Here is a 17,534-nt window from a genome sequence, read left to right as displayed (position 1 = left end):
AGGGAAGAGTCAAGTTTCTATAAAACATCAACTTACTAGTGCCACCTACTGGTGAGATCTGACTATTGCTCTAGGAATGATTTTTTTTTCCTTTAGAGCTCGTTTTGATGGTTATTTAACAAACGTTCTGTTGTTTTGTGTTGCTTTTAGACAAGGTCTCATGTAGCTCACCTCAAGCTGGCCTCCAGCTTGCTATGTAGCTTAGGCTGTCTTTGAATTCCCACGATCCTCCAACCTCCCAGTTCTGGGATTCATTTCTGCCAACTCTTAACTAGAGATCCCATTATCCTCCAGACCAGATCTTTATTTTCTAGCTTCCCTGCAGGCCCTGCTTCTTTTTCCTCCCTTTCCTTTCCCCGCCTCCATCTTCCAGATACTCAAGCTTCCCCACCAAGCAGCTTCTAGTTCCGCTCACTCGACCCCTCAATCTCCTCGCCGCCCTGCCTTCCCCCCGCCCCTATCCGGGAAGGCCCCGCCTCCTTGCCGCGCCCCGCGATCATAAACCCTCCCTACTTAAGCTCTTGGCCCCGCCTCCTCCTTCGGCCCCGCCCCTTCCTGTGCCACGGGTCCGTCTCCCGACTCTCATCCTCCCCCTCCGCGCTTCCTCGGTTTCTCCCAGGCCTGTCCCTGAAGCCACCTCCCGGGTTCCGCCCCGCTTCCCAGACTCTGACCGCACCTCCTCGCTCTCCTCAGCCCCGGCTCCAGCGCGCTTTCCCGCGTGGGCCCGTCCCTCCAGGGGCGGAGCTGCGCCAGGGGCGGCCCCGGGGCGTGGCCGGGTTCCGGGAGCACAGGTGCGGCTTCCGCGTCAAGATGGCCGCCGCCTGTGGCTCTTCGCCCTGCCTCGCCCCCGGCCTCCTGTGCCGCCTGCCTGCCGGGGCCCAGCTGCTTCGCGTCACCCTGTGCCTCCTGTGCTGGGCCCCGGCGGCCGTGGAAGCCGTCCCTGAGCTCGGGCTTTGGACAAGGACGGTCAATAACGTAAGTACCCTGGGGACTGAGGCGTGGCGCTGCTCGGACTTACAGGGCCCTGGCAGGGTAGCTCCGCCCGCGCACCGGTCTGGCCTCGGGGCTTGTTCACTGGAGCTCTGTCGAGCCGGACGTCCTCTGACGGGTTCACTAAGCCTTTTGTCTAGGGTGGGCTCTGGGAAAGGAGCGTCTCCTCCTCTGCCCGACGTGGGCTTCAGGAAAGAGCGATCCCAAGGTCCCAAGGTGCTTAGGCCGCTTCCCCTTCCAAACGCTCTTGCTGCTCGTGCGTCTCTTCCCGGCTTCATCCTGGCCTCTCACTGTACCCGGGCACGGTGTGTCTAGCTCATGCCTTTATTTGTTCAGTTCAGAGCCCCCAGTCTCTGCATTCCCAGCGACAGCGTTGGGACCGAACCCCTCGGCTCGATTACTGCTCAAGGCCGCAGGGAGGTTTGTCCAGCCCTTCTGTTGGAGCGTACATTTAATATGCCCTATACTCGTGCACACAGTCACCTCGCCTCTCTTTTGCTGGCGTTTCCGCATATTCTTTAGCGCTCCTATCACACTTGAGGGACTTCTGCGTGTGTGGGCGGGGCAAGGCGTGTGTTTAGTAGTGTTTCAAAGGCGAGTCTGGAGGCTTTGTGTGGGTGAAAAGTTCCTTAACTGGGCAGGCCAGTAGAGAACTTGATGTTCTGTGTGGTTAAGAGATGATGTGGGGGAAATGCAGGGGCAGAAGAATTATAGAAAGTCTTGAAAAAGAGACAGGATGTCGGGAAGCGACATTGTCTCTGAGAGTTTCTCGAGAGTCAGATAACTCACCCAGATCTGCTGAGGGTGTACTAGAACGACGTCCAAATTTTAAAGATGAAGTTTATTCTTCCACCAAATGTAATATCAGAAGCTGCATAGATGTCCAAACCCAAAACTATGGAGGGGGTCAAACGTAGGCTTGTTTCTGTATCCTGGCTCAGTGTAGCATTTCTTCTAAGATCGTTCTGAGTCGGTGTCCCGTGTTATAGACTTAGCAGCGATAGGGGCTGCCCATCCCAGATGCTGAACTTCTCATCAATAAAAAGCATTTGTTGAAGCACGATTCACAGTTCCTGCTGCCTCTGTAGTGAATGTAATCAAGCCAGTGTTTGTAACCTGAAAGTAAAAACACTGCAAGCAAATCAGCTATGTGAAAACTGTAAAGATCTTTGCCCAGCATACTTTGGATAGTAAGACTCCCACGGGGAAGAATGACAGGCTCTTTTGACAAGCAGAGAAGTTTGTTTCTTGATTATCATTTGCTATGGTCAGGCAGAGTTTATTTCCTGTTTAGCTCAGACCAGGAGCATCAGCAAGCTTTTCTTTGCAATAAGCAGGCTGATTATTTTCTTCTTAAGTTGACTCATCAGAATTTGTCTTTTAGAACAGAAAGAATGAGAGTTTCATTTGTTTTGTGAGTTCATCAGAAGAAAAAAAAGGTTCTTTTGGATATAAAACTCAGCAGATAGATTGAGCACCGCTGTATGCCATGCACTAGATTGGTCGTTACTCTTGCAAAGGTGAACTTTCGATACAGTGCTTTCTCTTAAGGAGCTAGGACAGTGTGGGAAACACATTTAGCAGTAGATACTTAGTACATCATAGCATTCTTGGGATACTAGTATTCAAGTACGGATGGAGCCAGCCTAATCCTGACCAGGGAGGTGTGTAGCTAGTCTGAAAAGACGAGTAGCTATTTCTTTTGTGAGAAGAGGTGTGGAACATTAGCATTGTGGGAAATTATGGATGTTTATGTTGAATGAAGTTCTGGAAGGTGGGGAACGAAGGTCACCGTAGGCCTACTTCACTAGACTTTAGCCTTACAGTCCAGGACGGAGACAGAGCATCCTGGAGCTGGCTGAGTTTGAACAGTGTGTCTCTTGAAATTGGTAGCTGTTATGTGGCTTTCCTCTGAGACTGTTTCTGATAGGATGGTGACAAATGAAAGTGGCGACTGTGGAGTCCAGCTTAGTGGATCAGCGAGTGCACTATGGTCCCTCATAAGAACCAGGGTGCTCCTGGCATGGGTAAGAACTGAAAGCTATGTCACTGAAGATCCACGCTACAACCTGCAGGCAGCTACTCCACCCTAGCAACTGTTCCCTGCTCCTGTAACTTCAGGGCGGACTGTTGTCAGCCTTGTGAACTTTTTAAGCTTTAGACTGCCCTCTTCCCTCAGGAAGGAGAGTTTGAAGCCAGCTATACAGCCCAGCTTCCATATGGCTCCACATGAGGGAGCACTATGGTTCATAGGCACAGAATTGCCAGGACTCCTGTTAAGTGCAGCTCGGAGCACTTAAACTAATGTGTTTATTATGTCACCTAACTTGGATTTTTTTTTGTTGTTGTTGTTTATCATGAGCCAGACATATACCCTTCCCCCATCTATTTGGGGTTTGATTTGGACCTGGGATTATCAGTAGGTAGTTTTGGATATGAATTACAGAAAGTCATTACAGGGATTTTGGCAGAACTGCTAATTATTCTAGCTTCTATTAATCTGTATATCGCCACGTGGCAGTGGCTTACCTGGAAAGATTCAGCATGTCTGACTCAGGTGGCTCCATGGTATTCCTCTCTCACTCTGCTTTCTTCCTCCCAGAATTCAGTTCTGTCTTCTCTGTCTACCTAAGTTCTGGCTTATCAGGCCAAAGCAGTTTCTTTATTCATTAACCAATACAAGCAACACATAGAAAGAAAGACCTCCTACACCAATCCTTACTAACTAGGAAGATAACTAGGAAATAGACATAGCAATGGGATTGTAAGCGAGCAAGAGATGTGATTAACTTACATTTTAAAGATTTATTTTTAATTTTTAATTACGTGTATAGGGGTAGGGGAAAATGTGTACATGAATTCAGGTACCTGCAGAGGTCAGAAGAGGACATCAAGCTGGATTTATAGGGAGTTGTGAACCTTGTGATAATGAATGCTGGTAACTGAACTCAAGTCCTTTGTAAGAGCAGTAGGCATTCTTAACCACCCAGCCATCTCTCTTGCCCCAGTTTTATGGTTTTAAAATGTCTTGACTCAAAAGCTAGATGTAGAAACTTTAAAAGATAATCACTCTGCTCAGACAGGGTCACAGGATTTAGAGTGCTGTATTTAGAAGATGAAACTAGATTTAAACAATAGAGAAAGAAAGTTTTAACTAAGATATTTCTGTATTTGTTTTTCATTTTAGAAATCAGGACCTTTGATATTTAGGAAAACTATGTTTAACTCTACTGATATCAAGTTTTCTGGTAAGTATACTAATACAATTCTGACATATTATAAATGAACCCAATAATATGAACTAATGTAAGATACATTAAGCTGAATTTTACCAGGCTTTTTCTTTTAGACCACCAACGAGCTTCCAGATTATGACACAGAAACTTAGTAGTTTTGAATGCTTGGCCTAATTTAGGCACATTTCTGGCTAGCTCTTTTAACTTAACCTGTTTTTCTTTATCTACCTTTTGCCTTGGGGCTTGTTACCTACCTTTCTTACTTTTGTAAATCTTACTTTCACTGCTTCTCTATGTCTAACTGGTTGGTGTCTGCCTGTCTGACCGTCATTCTCTCCTCCTTCCTGGTTCTTTTTTCTATCTTAAGCCTAGATTTCTCTTCCTATTTTTTCTCTCTGCTTGCCAGTCCTGCCTATTCTTTCTCCTGCCTAGCTATTGGCCATTCAGCTCTTTATAAGGCCAATTAGATGCCTTAGGCAGGCAAGGTAAAGCAGGTGCAACACATCCTTACTTCGTTAAACAAATACAGCATAAACAAATGTAACACATCTTTGACTGTTAAAATAATATTTTACAACACTGAACTTTTTGTTTTTAACTGATTCTAACATTTTAGAATTTTGTTTCATTCAGGGCTTAGTTATGTATAACAATAGAGTTTTTTCAATTCTATCAGCCTTATTTGTGGGCTCTGTTTGGGTTACCATCCTTTAAAGATGATACTCAGTGATCCTCATATTCTGGTACTCATCATCCACCACATTCTACAGAGTTGCTCTTAAATGTGAGGCTATGTTGGAGAAAGATTCTCTGGCTTCTCTGCCCTTTCCTGATAGTTTGCTCTGGGTTATTGCTCTGGAAGTTGGCTGTAGTGGCATAGACACTCCCAACAAGAGCTTTCTCTGGCTTTGGATCTAACCCTTTTCAGTCTTAATCATGCCACCTAGAACTTTTAAGTATTGGTGGTTGCTTTATGGTATTCAAACTAAAGGTCAGACTGCTTGGTCTGTGTGACCTGTATCCAGGCAGTGATCCTTGGTCTAGACTCACAACTAGACTAGGCTTGACTGCTTCACTTGACTAGCCTGCTTTTTTTCCTCCAGGTAAGGCCTTTTATCCCTCCAGATAAAGGGCCTTAGCCCTTGATCATGGGTCATGTCAGGTGTCCAGTGCCCTTGACAGCCTGTTCTCAGCCTCTCATCCTCACAGAACACCCACTTGTTAACTTCAACAGATTGTAATTCATAAGAAGGAGCTGTTCTTGTTAGCTGCTGGCCTTCTGTGCTACACAGCAAGGAGTTTATTCAGCATGGTTTGGATGAGTAAGTGAGAGAATATGTTAGACTGAGAGAGGCCATAGCATAACAAGCCAGGATGCTTAGTTGGTTATAACATAGGACTTACATTTGAATAGTTGTAGTAAGTTCTGGCCAACAGTTACAATTTAATGAATTTATCCTTCTCATTTTATTTATCTTTCTCAGTGATTTAGAGAAATTAGGTAATGTTTTACTCCTGTTAGCATTAAAACAGCCAGTTTCAAACAGTACTCTTAAGTCTCAAGTCCATATAGACTGTTATTCGTGTACAATGAAACTCTTTGTCTGAACAGTGAAGTCGTTCAGTTGTTCTGCACCTGTGAAGTTTACCATAGAGTGGCATTTGAAGTATCACACCTGTCACAACGAATACCCTGAGCTGGAGGAGGTGAGTGGAAACAAGTCTGTAGTGTCTACAAAGCTCTGAAGGATTGTCAGTAAGAGGATTTGATAGAGGACCAGGTGAGGAGGTACACGTGGAGCTCACAATTGAGAAATGCTCCAAATTGATGTGTGACTTAAGACAATAAATGAAAGTGCGAGCTTCTTGACAAAACTATAAGCTGTGTAATCTCTTCGTGAGGTATCTTATAAAACAATGTTTAAATCAGGCTTGTGGGAGGGCTGTGACAAGTCAACTTAATTTGAGAAGAAAATTGAAGTTTCTCATCATTCAAACAATGAGTTTCTAGGAACCCAGAACTTTAGGGGCACAAGTAGATTTTGTGAGTTCAAGTCAGTCGCTGAGGAGAGTGGAGACATCTGAGGAAGGGCAGAGAGGAGGAAAGAGTCTGTGCTAAGGATGGAGTCTCCTCTTCTGGATTGGGGGTGCTCCCTGTAGCCCCTTGCAAGGTGCTCTTTGATGGGTCTTACGACAATTGCTTAGAAGCCTTCTCTGTTATGTTTGGCTTCTATCCTGAGTAATGTTGGGTTTCCATTTTATTAGTTCTGCCTTTTCATTTAGAGCAAATGTACCTCAATTTGACTAGCTCTACTTCTTCACGATCAGATTCCAGGTAAGTACTTCTAGCAGGCATCCCACACAATACTGAATTGTCCTTTGTTTGGTAATGCTAACTCAAATAGTTGATAGAGGAAGTACTTATTGATCTTTCCACTGTAGAGTTACTGCTTTTTGTTGGTGTGTAGGACAGTATTTTTATAGCTATATAAATGTCCGGGTTATTTTTTTTTAAAGATTTATTTATTTATTATGTATACAACATTCTACCTCCATGTAGGTCCACACGCCAGAGGGTGCCAGATCTCATTACAGATGGTTGTGAGCCACCATGTGGTTGCTGGGAATTGAACTCAGAACCTCTGGAAGAGCAGCCGGTGCTCTTAACCACTGAGCCATCTCTCCAGCCCCCCGGTTATTTTTTTTTTCATCAAATATCTATCCATTTATTTTAGCAGCATTCTATGAGTCTTGCCTTATGAATCAGTCGTTTTAATAATTGCCAAACAATTATTCTATTATTTCCAGTTTTCTTTTATATTTTTTAGTGTTTTCCTTTGTGAATGAGCTGCCCTGTTTTTCCTATTTTTTTCTATTGATCCCAGGCAACATTATGGACACATTAATTTTTACTTTGTTTCATAAGCCATGATTAGTTAGTTTTTTTTGTTGTTGTTTTTATGTTTTTGTTTTCTCAAGATGGGGGACTGTCTTTGTAGACCAGGCTGGCCTCAAACTCACAGAGATACTCTGCCTCCCAAGTGCTGGGATTAAAGATGAGTGCCATTATTTCCACCTATTTTGCTTTTTGAGACAGAGTCTCCCTGTGTGTCCCAGAGACAATGCTTTTATTTGCTCTGCTCCAATTGTGCTGTATTTGGTCTGTGAGAGGCAATTATTGGAAGATGGGGTGCTTGTGTTAGTGACTTAGCTTAGTCCTCTGTTATTGGTCCAGAAGCGTTTGACTAGGTTAGCTGCTTTTGGTTTATTTACCATTTGCTTTCTACGTCTTTATAAGTAAATACTTTTCTCTTTCTTTGTGACATTTTTACATATAGGATAAAATAGAAGTAGCCCTAGGGCATGTTTTATTTTTCTAGAAGCTATTTCTTTGTGATAGCATATTGATTTTTATTTTGTCTTGAAGCAGGGTTTTATTATGTACCTCTGACTCTCCTGGAACTTACCTAAGCTGGTCTTGAACTCAGATATCTACCTGCCTCTATCTCCACAGTACTGATGTTAAAGATGCATAGCACTGTTTTGTTTTTTGAGACAGTCTCTTTGTGTTTCCCAGGCAGCTATGCTCCAGGCCCACCTATGATAGTGTCTTCATCTCTTTCCTCATAGTAAGACCATGATTACACTTGATACTGGGTACAAACACATTGGAATGGCTAAAATGGTATGGCCACTTCAGCTATACTTAGAATCACAGTTAATAGTTTTTTATCTTCAGTATTTTATTTTATTGCATATTTTCAGATATTCCAAACTGAATTAATTCTTGGCATTCTTTAGATATGAAGTTTTATTTCTTCTAGAAAAAAAAGTGTAGAAGTAAATTATGACCTAGAATTTTACCTTGGATAGGAGCTGTCCCAAAAACATGAACTTAATGCTGATGCGGACTTCTGTGCTTATTTCAAGAACATAGACTGTTGGACAACAAAAAGTGAGAACTTAGATTGCAGCAGTGATTTACAGGCATTTCCCTCATTAACTGTAAGTATCTGCCTCACCGTGTTAAAAATCAACTGATTTTACTTGAAGTGAATACAAACACCAAGCTTGAATAATGTTTTGTCAGTATTTTCAGAAAGGAAGGTGTTTGCCTTTAAGTCTTGGTTTTAATTTTTGCATGTGTGCATTAGGATGTAAGAAAAAAATTGATATTCTATTCCTTTTTTATTTTATTTATTTATTTGAGGTAGTCTCATTATAGTCCTAACTGACCTGGAACCCTCTATGTAGACAAGGCTGTCTTGGAACCCAGATATACCTGTTTTAGCCTCCAAATTGCTGGGATTAAAAGTGTGCACCACCATGCTTCCAGATCATTCTCTTTTCAACCTTACAAGAGGTTTTTATGATCTGCTCTCTCCCATTTTATCTCTCATTCTTCTCTTCACTGTTCTCTGGCTTTTGCTCCCAGCATCCTGTCATATGAGCCCTGGTCAAGATTATCAGTGTTGTTAAGACCAGTGATCTGTTACCCTTACCAAAGGTCTTTTTGCCTTGTCACCAGCATTTAACAGCCTGAACATTTCTCTTAAAGATTTTTTTATTATGTATAAAGTGTTCTTCCTGCATTTATCCCTTCTCATTATAGATGGTTGTGAGCCACCATGTGGTTGCTGGGAATTGAACTCAGGACCTCTGGAAGAGCAGCCAGTGCTCTTAACCTATGAGCCATCTCTCCAGCCCCTGCCCGAACATTTCTTAGGCGCTTGTTCTGTCTCCCCAACAAGTGGTCTTATAAATGTTAATAAAACAGTCATACCTGACTTCCTGGGGTTTTGGGGTGGTGTGGTGCAATGGGGGGGGGCAGGGGTGTCAACTTGACACAAGCTATAATCATTTAGGAAGAGGAACTTTAATTGAGAAAATGCCTCCATCAGATTGCTTGTAGACAAGTCTGTGGGGAATTTTCTTGATTAATGATTAATGTGGAAGGGTCCAGTTCATTGTGGGTGGTGGTCCTGTGTTCTTTAAGGAAGTAGACTGAGAAAGCCTTGGGGAGCAAGACCTCCAGGTTCCTGTCCTGACTTCCCTCAGTGATGGAGTGTGACCTGAGAGCTGTAAGAATTAAACCCTTTCCTCCCTGGGCTGCTTTTGGTCATGGAGTTTACCATAGCAATAGAAATTCTTAGATGAGCAGATAGGGAGATTATGGATCATTATAATTTACTTTTTCCTAGAAATTCTAAAGTGAAAATGCCTTTAGTAAAAAATCTAAAGTTCTTTTTAAAATGTGTTTGGAAGCATAATAAACATAAGAAAAGAACACAAATGTGCCTCAGTGGTTTTCAGAAACTGCAGGTTTTGACCAAGTACAGAGCTTTAGCACTTAGAGCCCCTGTTTATTTCCTGCATTTCTCTAACCATACCCACTCTTCAACATTAATCACACTATTAAGGAAGCAAGAACTTTTTCTTTTAAGTAGAAGAACTTTTTTTAAAGATAGCTTTTTTAAAAACTTTATTTTTGTTTTATGTGCATTGTTGTTTTGCTTGTATGTATGTGTAAGGATACCAGATCCCTTGGAACTGGAGTTACAGACAATTGTGGGCTGCATATGGTACTGGGAATTGAACCTTGGTCCTCTGAAAGAACAGTCAGTCCTCTTAATTGCTGAGCTGTCTCTCCAGCCCCACAGAAGAGCTTTGTTAACTCATGTTCAGAGTACAGTGAGACTTATTTTCTCATATTCAACTTTTAAATCTATTTTCTTCTAAAGCTTTGTCTTAGTTATTAAAAACAACTTTTCTCCATAGAAATATAGTTATTTAGGGTGGATTGTTATTAGATAATTGTTATAATTAGATAACTTGGATAATAAATCCATTGTTTAGAATGAATTATTATCTGCAGTAATATAGAATGGTGTTGTTTTACTCTTTTTCAGAATAAAGAGCTAACAGGCAGCAGAAATGTTTCAAGCCAAGAAGGATCAACGGTAAACCCTTTGTCTTTAAATCCAATATGCACAAACTATAGTGAGATTGACAAATCAATCAGATGGCTGCTTGGAGAATGATAATTATTTAAGTTGGAAAAGAGAAAGAGAAACTATTTAAAGCAGTATTTTCTTTTGTTTCGATATATGTTTTACATATACTATTTCTGCTTTTGTTTTAAAATCTTTTTGAAGACTAGCTCTGCAGCCAGTTTTTTTTCTTTAAAAAAAAAATTCAATTTCTCAGTGTGCAAGACGGTATAGCTGTGGGATGCTGCTGTCACCATACAATGAGAAAACAGGAGTATAGCACAGCTGGTGGGAGAAACTGTGACCTTTGGGGAATTACTATGAGGCAGAGACTGAGTAAGAACCATAGAGGGTCAGGAGGAGTCGTGTGTAGGTACTGAGTTGGGGATAGGAGAGCTTAAATGTAGCATGTATATACTGACTTCACATCTTTCCTCAGCTATTCCAAAGAGAAATCTAATAGGAAGACATTCAGTGCAGTGACTGGCACAAACCATCTAATTTTGTGGAAGAGTAAGCCATGAAAGGAAGAAAGTACTCCATGGTGTGGACTGTGCCATATTGATTTTACAGATATTTTTCATGTCATTCCCTAGACAATCCGCGTAACAGCTGTCTGCATAGCACTTACATGTTAGGTCAAGAAACAACCTAGAGATGATTTTAAGTGTGCAGGAAACTGCACATCCATGGCATTTTATATGAAGGACTTGAGCATTCAAGGATTTTGGAACCTATTGGGGGTGGTGCTGGGACCTTTCCCTGTGGAGTCTGAGGACTAATTCTATCTATAGTTTAATTTTGTTTTGTGACACAGTCTTACTGCTGCCCAGACTGACCTCAGAATCAACTTCTCTGGCTAGTCTGACTTAATTTTGATATTATCTCACTTCTCTCTCAATTTTTAAAAAACAACATTTTGTTATAATTGAATGCTCAATAATATTAGGATGAAATATGAGAATTCCAATGTTAGATTTTTTTTAAAGATTTTATTTATTTATTATATATACAGTGTTCTGCCCACGTGTATCCCTGCATGCCCCAACAGGGTACCAGATCCATTACAGATGGCTGGGAATTGAACTCAGGTCCTCTGAAAGAGAGGACTAGTGCTCTTAACCTCTAAGCCATCTCTCCAGCCCAAATTTTTTTCCTTTTAAGACAGGGTCTCACTCTGAAGTCCTGGATAGCCTGAAGTTTTATATAGACCAACCTGGCTTTGAACCCACAGAGATCCACTTGCCTCTGCCTCCTAAGTATTGGGATAAAGGCATGTGCTACCAAGACCAACATAGAAAAAATATTTGAGTGATAATATTAAAGAAAATATAGAATGAGAATCCAAGGGGAACCTGTGGCAGTATAGGTAGTAGAAGATTACTGAGGATGAGAACCTTTTGTTCCCCGTCTGGGTATAGGGGTGTAGGGTAAGAAAAAGTTTGGCAGGACTGTCTTCCCATCCACTGTCTGCCATTCCTTCTCGCTTTTATCTGTTCAGTTACTAAAACTGTTTAAAGATGTTGAGTGTCTAACTGTATCTCACTTGCTAATCTGTTTAAAAGAACAAAGTCTTACTCTCCTTATTGCAGGATGTTGTAGCCAGGACCCAGAAAGATGGCTTCCATATCTTCATCGTTTCTATTAAAACGGAAAAAACAGATGCAACCTGGAATTTGAATGGTATAGTTAATCCCTTTGTATGCATTCTCTGTTTTCTATAGTTTTTATCATTAATGTGAATCTATATTGTCTGTTTAAAACATGTCTTTCAAAAATGGATTTGTTGCCATACATCTATTTTGAAGACTTAAAACTTGATGCTTAATACTAATATACTTTTTTTAATAGATGGGGATAAATGAGTTTATGTTTAAGATGTTTTTAAAGCCTGATTGTTGTGGGCATGGTAATGCACACCTTTAATTCCAATACTGGGAAAGCAAAGGCAGGTGGATCTCTGTGAGTTCAAGGCCAGCCTGGTCTACAATGTGAGTTCTAGGACAGGGAAGGCTACACAGAGAAACTCTGTCTCGTAAAAACAAAACAAAAACAAAAAACCCCAAACACTGATTCTTAGTTAACTCTTAAATTTCTTCTTCTTCCTCCCTCCTGCTGTGACTAGTTTCTCTTTCTATGGTGGGGCCTCATGGATACATCTCTGCATCAGACTGGCCTCTAATGATTGTGAGTATGTCTCATCATTTTTCTCAAGTTAATTTGTAGGAGTTCAGTAGATAACTTCTCTGTAGGGATGCTCTGACAAGCCCTCTGTTTCTGCTTCTAGAGTGATGAGGAAATGAAGGGGCTGAGGGAAGGGAAGCTCCTGAGATGTCGACTCTCTAGAGTCGAAGGGTCAGAGACTACTAACACTGTTTCTCTTCCTGCAGTTTTACATGGTGATGTGTATTGTTTACATATTGTATGGTGTCCTCTGGCTCATGTGGTCTGCCTGTTACTGGAAAGATATATTAAGAATCCAGTTCTGGATTGCAGCTGTTATTTTCCTAGGAATGCTTGAAAAGGCAGTTTTTTATAGTGAATACCAAAACATCAACAGCACTGGACTGTCAAGTAAGTTTTGACTGTTTCATGAGTTATGTGTAGTGTATTTTAGCTAATGTGAGCAGAGCTGTAGGCAGGCCCCTTTTATACCTAGGTGATGAGGAAGGAAGCCAACAGGAGAAAGTCAGAAGGCTGGGAAGATGGCTCAGTACATGAGGACCTGAGGCAGAATTCAGTACTCACTTAAGAGCCGGATGTGGCCGCACATAAACTTCTAACCCCAACACTGGGGGGGGGGGCTTGCTTGCTAGCAGCCTAGCTGTAGGTTCAGTGAGAGACTTGGTCTCTGGAATAAAGTGAAGAGTAGTGAGTGAGGACACCTGTGTCCTCCAGTGTACAGGTATGAAGTGACATGTGCACTCTCCAACCCTACGCAGAAGTGGGAATGTTAGAGGAGGACCCTAATCATCTGAGCTAGTTCTCCATTTGATTTTTTTTTTTCTGCTAATTTTCCCTTCACTTTTGTTTCTAGAAAAAGAAACAGTGGTATTAAAACAATACCAAGACATGGGTAAGGGTGCCTTAGGTGTGGCCAGTGCTTTTGATATTTTCCCTTCTCCAATTTTTTCTCTTCTTTGAAAAAGAAAAGAGAGGCACTTTGGCCCCAGAGAATAAAATGAGTAGCACCAAATTGTGTGGTCTCTGTAGTCTATTCTTCTCTCCTTCACCCTGCATGAGCTTTTCGGCACTGCCATGGTTTGCACAGTTGTTTGAAGCTGGGAAGGATACTGTTGTACATTTCAGATGTGTGCCTCAGGCTTGTAGAAGATTGATTCAAGCAGATTGGAAACGTGAGGGTTCAGTCTTACCACAGACACTTTGGAAAGGGAGAGAGAATTTCAAAGGGGTAAAAATGACCTTTGAGTGCAGTTACAGATGATCTTACATAGATTATTAATCGACGCTGTGATGCTGGCCCACTCCAGGAAAAAAACTGAATTGACATACACATGAAACCACTTTGGATTCAAGTTACTATTTATTGAAAACTAAATGATGCGTTCATAGAAATTTATTACACTAATTTCTTTCTGTTGAAGAATGTTGAAAATACATTAAAATAGAAAGGCTAAAAGCATATCCACAAAAGGCTAAACAGAGGCCAACATGGAGGTCTGCATAGTAGAGCTGTTCCTGCTGTATATGTGCTTGTGTATACATGCACACAGATGTTTGCATATGTGCTCTAAGTCAAGAGAGTGTGGTGCTGGGTTGTATCCCAGTGGTGGGTAACTCGCCTAGCATACATAGGCCCTGGATTCCTTCCCAAGCACTGTAGGGGTAGGCTGGGAGTAGTATGGATGATGAGGGTTGAAACCTACTGAGTGTCAGAGAAGGCAGTTCCTTCCCTTTCTGTTCTGGTAAGGGTCTCTTATCTAGAGAGAGCAAGGGCAGTATGAACTGAGGAACAGCAAAAACCAGAGATCCATGAAGAGATGAAGGGCCATTTGCAGCTAACAGGGAATCCAAGTCTTTCATCTGAAGTGTCACCAAAGGGGTTGTCAAAGAAACTGAGCCACTGTTAGTATGTTTGAAGAGTTGTGTAAAGGCCACGTACTAAATATTTTGACTTTGTACACCTCATGGTCTATGTTGTAATCACTCAGCTCTGCCATTACGAAAGCCACAGACAACAATAAACAAATAAACCTGTCTGTGTTATGTTAAAACTTGATTTACAGAGATATGCAAGGCCAGATTTAGCCCCTGGGCTGTAGTTTACCGATTCTTTGTCTGTATTTACTGTTGTTGACTTCCCACTGCTCTTAGCATCAAGTCTAGACTCGATTGTGGAGTCCCTGGAGCTATGAGTGATCCTAGTCCTGGCCTCAATCCCACCCTCTTCTTCTCTGTTTACTGTTGACTTCTCACTGCCTTCAGCAGTAAGTCTAGACTCCATAATGGAGCCCCTAGAGCCATGAGTGGTCCTAGCCTCTAACCTGTGCTCTTTTCTTGACATGTTGCAGTCTGCTGTATATACACCACGTTTTTCCCTTCTTCATACTTCCTTCCCCCACATATGTCCACTTGATTTTTAAGTCCTCATTTACTCACCTTCTGTGAGTTTTCCGGACCAATTATGCCTCCCCTAAGTGTATAATGTATTAGGTGCTCTTTCTCCTAGTCTCGGGATTACTGTGTCACATGTAGCGCTCCCCATGCTTAGTTATGTCCGCTTACATGGCCTAACCAGAGTTCAGAGTCTTTGCAGATAGGGATCAAGAGGCCTCTTTATTACTGCAGTAATATGGTAGGAGCACAATAGATACTTTGATTTCTTTTTGAGGTGTTAGGGTTTGAACCTAGGGCCTTTCACATTCTAGGCTAACACTTTACTGTTATAAATATGCTTTTTAAATGAATAAATGATGAAGGCACACAGAGAAAAGAGAACTCCAAAGAGCGTAATGGCTTTCAGATATTTGCTGAACATGACTTGGAGGGGAGCTCCGGTAGATTTCAGGTTGACGTAAGAAAACTGCCCAGTAAAGCTGATGAGACTTGAGGTGAATCTTTAGAAAGTAGTGCTGCTTTCCACTGAGGCCTGAAATATCAGTTGGATTAAATGGCTTGTAAATCACATATGGCTAATTAGTCTGAGGCCATTGTCATTGCATATGGTGGTAATTCTTTGGAGTCTTAGTTAAAAGGTTTCTAAAACTAAACATAATAAATTGTTTTCTTTTCTTCCCCTCAGCCCAAGGTTTACTGATATTTGCAGAGTTGATATCTGCAGTTAAGAGGACATTGGCTCGCCTGCTTGTGATCATTGTGAGCTTGGGTTACGGCATTGTGAAGTAAGTATTGCTGTATTGAACAGCTCCCAACTCTCCCGTCTAGTGCTTTTGCCCTTGCACATCCTGACCTCTGTGGAACTCAGGACTTGTCAGTGTTGCAGCCTGAATCCCCAAGGGAAAACCCTGCAAGAGCGTGAGTTTAAAAAATTTGCATGGACCAAGTGGTGGTGGCTCATGCCTTTAATCCCAACACTCAGGAGGCAGAGGCAGGTGGATCTCTGTGAGTTCGAGTTCAGCCTTGTCTATAGAGCAAGTTCTAGGACTGGCTCCGTAGCTACTGAGAAACCTTGTCTTGAAAAAGAAAGAAAGAAAAATACAAACCTTGCATGGACTAGCTATTTTATATTATCTCCAAATGAAGGTCCTGAATTGAATCCCAGTAGCCCAAGGGGGCCTGCGCCTCCCAGAGTGCTGGGGTTATAGGTACGTGCCACCACACCTTATAAGTAGTCTGTGTCTTACTATAAAGGTGCAACAAATCCAGGCCCAAAGTACAGAACCATCATTGCTGGGGACCATCATTTATTTTCCACTGGACATACGATCTTCCCTTGCCCTGCAGACCATAAAGCTATGAAGTTCTGGACACCCTGTTGTAACATTAGAGCCACTGAGGGCGCCATGAAAGGTACAGAAACTTTCTGAAAGTGAAGGCAGGAGAACTGGTCACACCACTTTGAATCTTCCTTTCTCAGGACCTCATTTACCCTGTCTTGCCTTTTCTGTTTTAACAAACTTGCAGAAAAGGCTAGGGGCTGATATAAGAACTGCACATTAAGATGTCCCTAGGTCCCAACTTGGAGGGGTTCCACTGGCAGTAGTGACAGTAGTAGCAGAGGGCTGAATGCCCCTAGCCATCCAGGTAGCAATACTGTTACTGTCTATAAAGCAATCTGGGGATGGGGGTGTGTACCTATAGATAACTCAGTGCTTGGGAGGTTCATAACCAATAGGAACTCCTACCTATCTTTTGTGGGTGATCTCTGGTAGGAGACTGCGAAGATGGTCATCATTTGGGTCACTCCCATCTAAAAGATTCACTAATGGGCTCTTATACCATTGACCTACCCAGGGAACCAGCAGAGGCCATGCACTCCCAGAATAGCCCTCCTACCTGAGAGTAACCCTACCACTGCAGCGTAGGCACAAGCAGCTTGGGAGAGGTGAGAGGAAGGTCATTTTGAAGTAGAAAGCCCTGTTAGTAACTTTAGCTGTTCTCTGCACAGTGCAAATGTTTGGCAGGTGTTTTAGGTGCTTGGTTAAGGGTATTTTCAAGTTAAGGTAGGATCGCAGGGGAAACAACATTGATGTCAGCTAATAAAAAAAAAAACTAGGAGAAATCTAGGAGCTCTGAAGTGTTCACAGAGAAGACAAAGGTAGAAAAGTGGTACTAAGGGTGTGACTTCAAGGATCTGTATTCCTTATGCTGATTTGTGTATTCTCATTGTTTGGGAACACGGCTAGCATCAAGATGTCAGGCTCCCAGGCCCTTCCTGAAGAGTTGACAAGAATAAAACAAATGGAGTTGGGTTCAGTTGTCTCTGGGATCCAGTCAGGGGTGACATTGTTGTGTCAGGTGTTTCATTCACAAGGACAGTAGAGAGACTGTTTAGAACTGCCATCTAGGGGCTAGGGAGATGGCTCAGTAGTTAAGAGCACCAGCTACTCATCCAAAGGACCCGGGTTCAATTCCTAGCACCCACATGGCAGTTCAGAATTGCCTGTAACTCCAGTATCGGGGGATCTGACACCTTTACACTGACATACGTGCAGGCAAAACATGAATGCACATGAAAGGAAAATAAGTAAACTATTTAAATAAAGAAAATGCCATCTAAGCCCAGATGCAAACATGGCAACTCAGCTATGTTTTTTTTTTTTTTTGGTTTTTCGAGACAGGGTTTCTCTGTGGCTTTGGAGCCTGTCCTGGAACTAGCTCTTGTAGACCAGGCTGG

General features: G+C 42.3%; 1 protein-coding gene across 2 annotated transcripts in view; it reads left to right on the top strand.

The window, feature by feature from the left end:
- The first annotated feature begins 606 nt into the window (after positions 1-606).
- Tmem87b (transmembrane protein 87B) overlaps positions 607-17,534 on the top strand; it is a 51,027-nt gene continuing 34,099 nt past the window's right edge. Inside the window, exons 1-9 of one of the 2 annotated variants that reach the window (XM_005365653.3) lie at positions 607-975; positions 4,178-4,238; positions 5,839-5,933; positions 8,100-8,231; positions 10,136-10,186; positions 11,809-11,899; positions 12,342-12,403; positions 12,607-12,790; positions 15,480-15,579. In XM_005365653.3, coding sequence (XP_005365710.1) covers positions 811-975; positions 4,178-4,238; positions 5,839-5,933; positions 8,100-8,231; positions 10,136-10,186; positions 11,809-11,899; positions 12,342-12,403; positions 12,607-12,790; positions 15,480-15,579 — 941 coding nt within the window. In that variant the 5' untranslated portion in view covers positions 607-810. The remainder of the gene's footprint in view (positions 976-4,177; positions 4,239-5,838; positions 5,934-8,099; positions 8,232-10,135; positions 10,187-11,808; positions 11,900-12,341; positions 12,404-12,606; positions 12,791-15,479; positions 15,580-17,534) is intronic. The other variant, XM_026788460.1, reaches the window with a different exon arrangement.

Source organism: Microtus ochrogaster, unplaced genomic scaffold (genome assembly GCF_000317375.1).
Source record: "Microtus ochrogaster isolate Prairie Vole_2 unplaced genomic scaffold, MicOch1.0 UNK3, whole genome shotgun sequence".
NCBI classification, from domain to species: Eukaryota; Metazoa; Chordata; class Mammalia; order Rodentia; family Cricetidae; genus Microtus; species Microtus ochrogaster.
The sequence above is the reverse complement of the archived record's forward strand: the minus strand, read 5'-3'. Positions and strand labels throughout refer to the sequence as shown.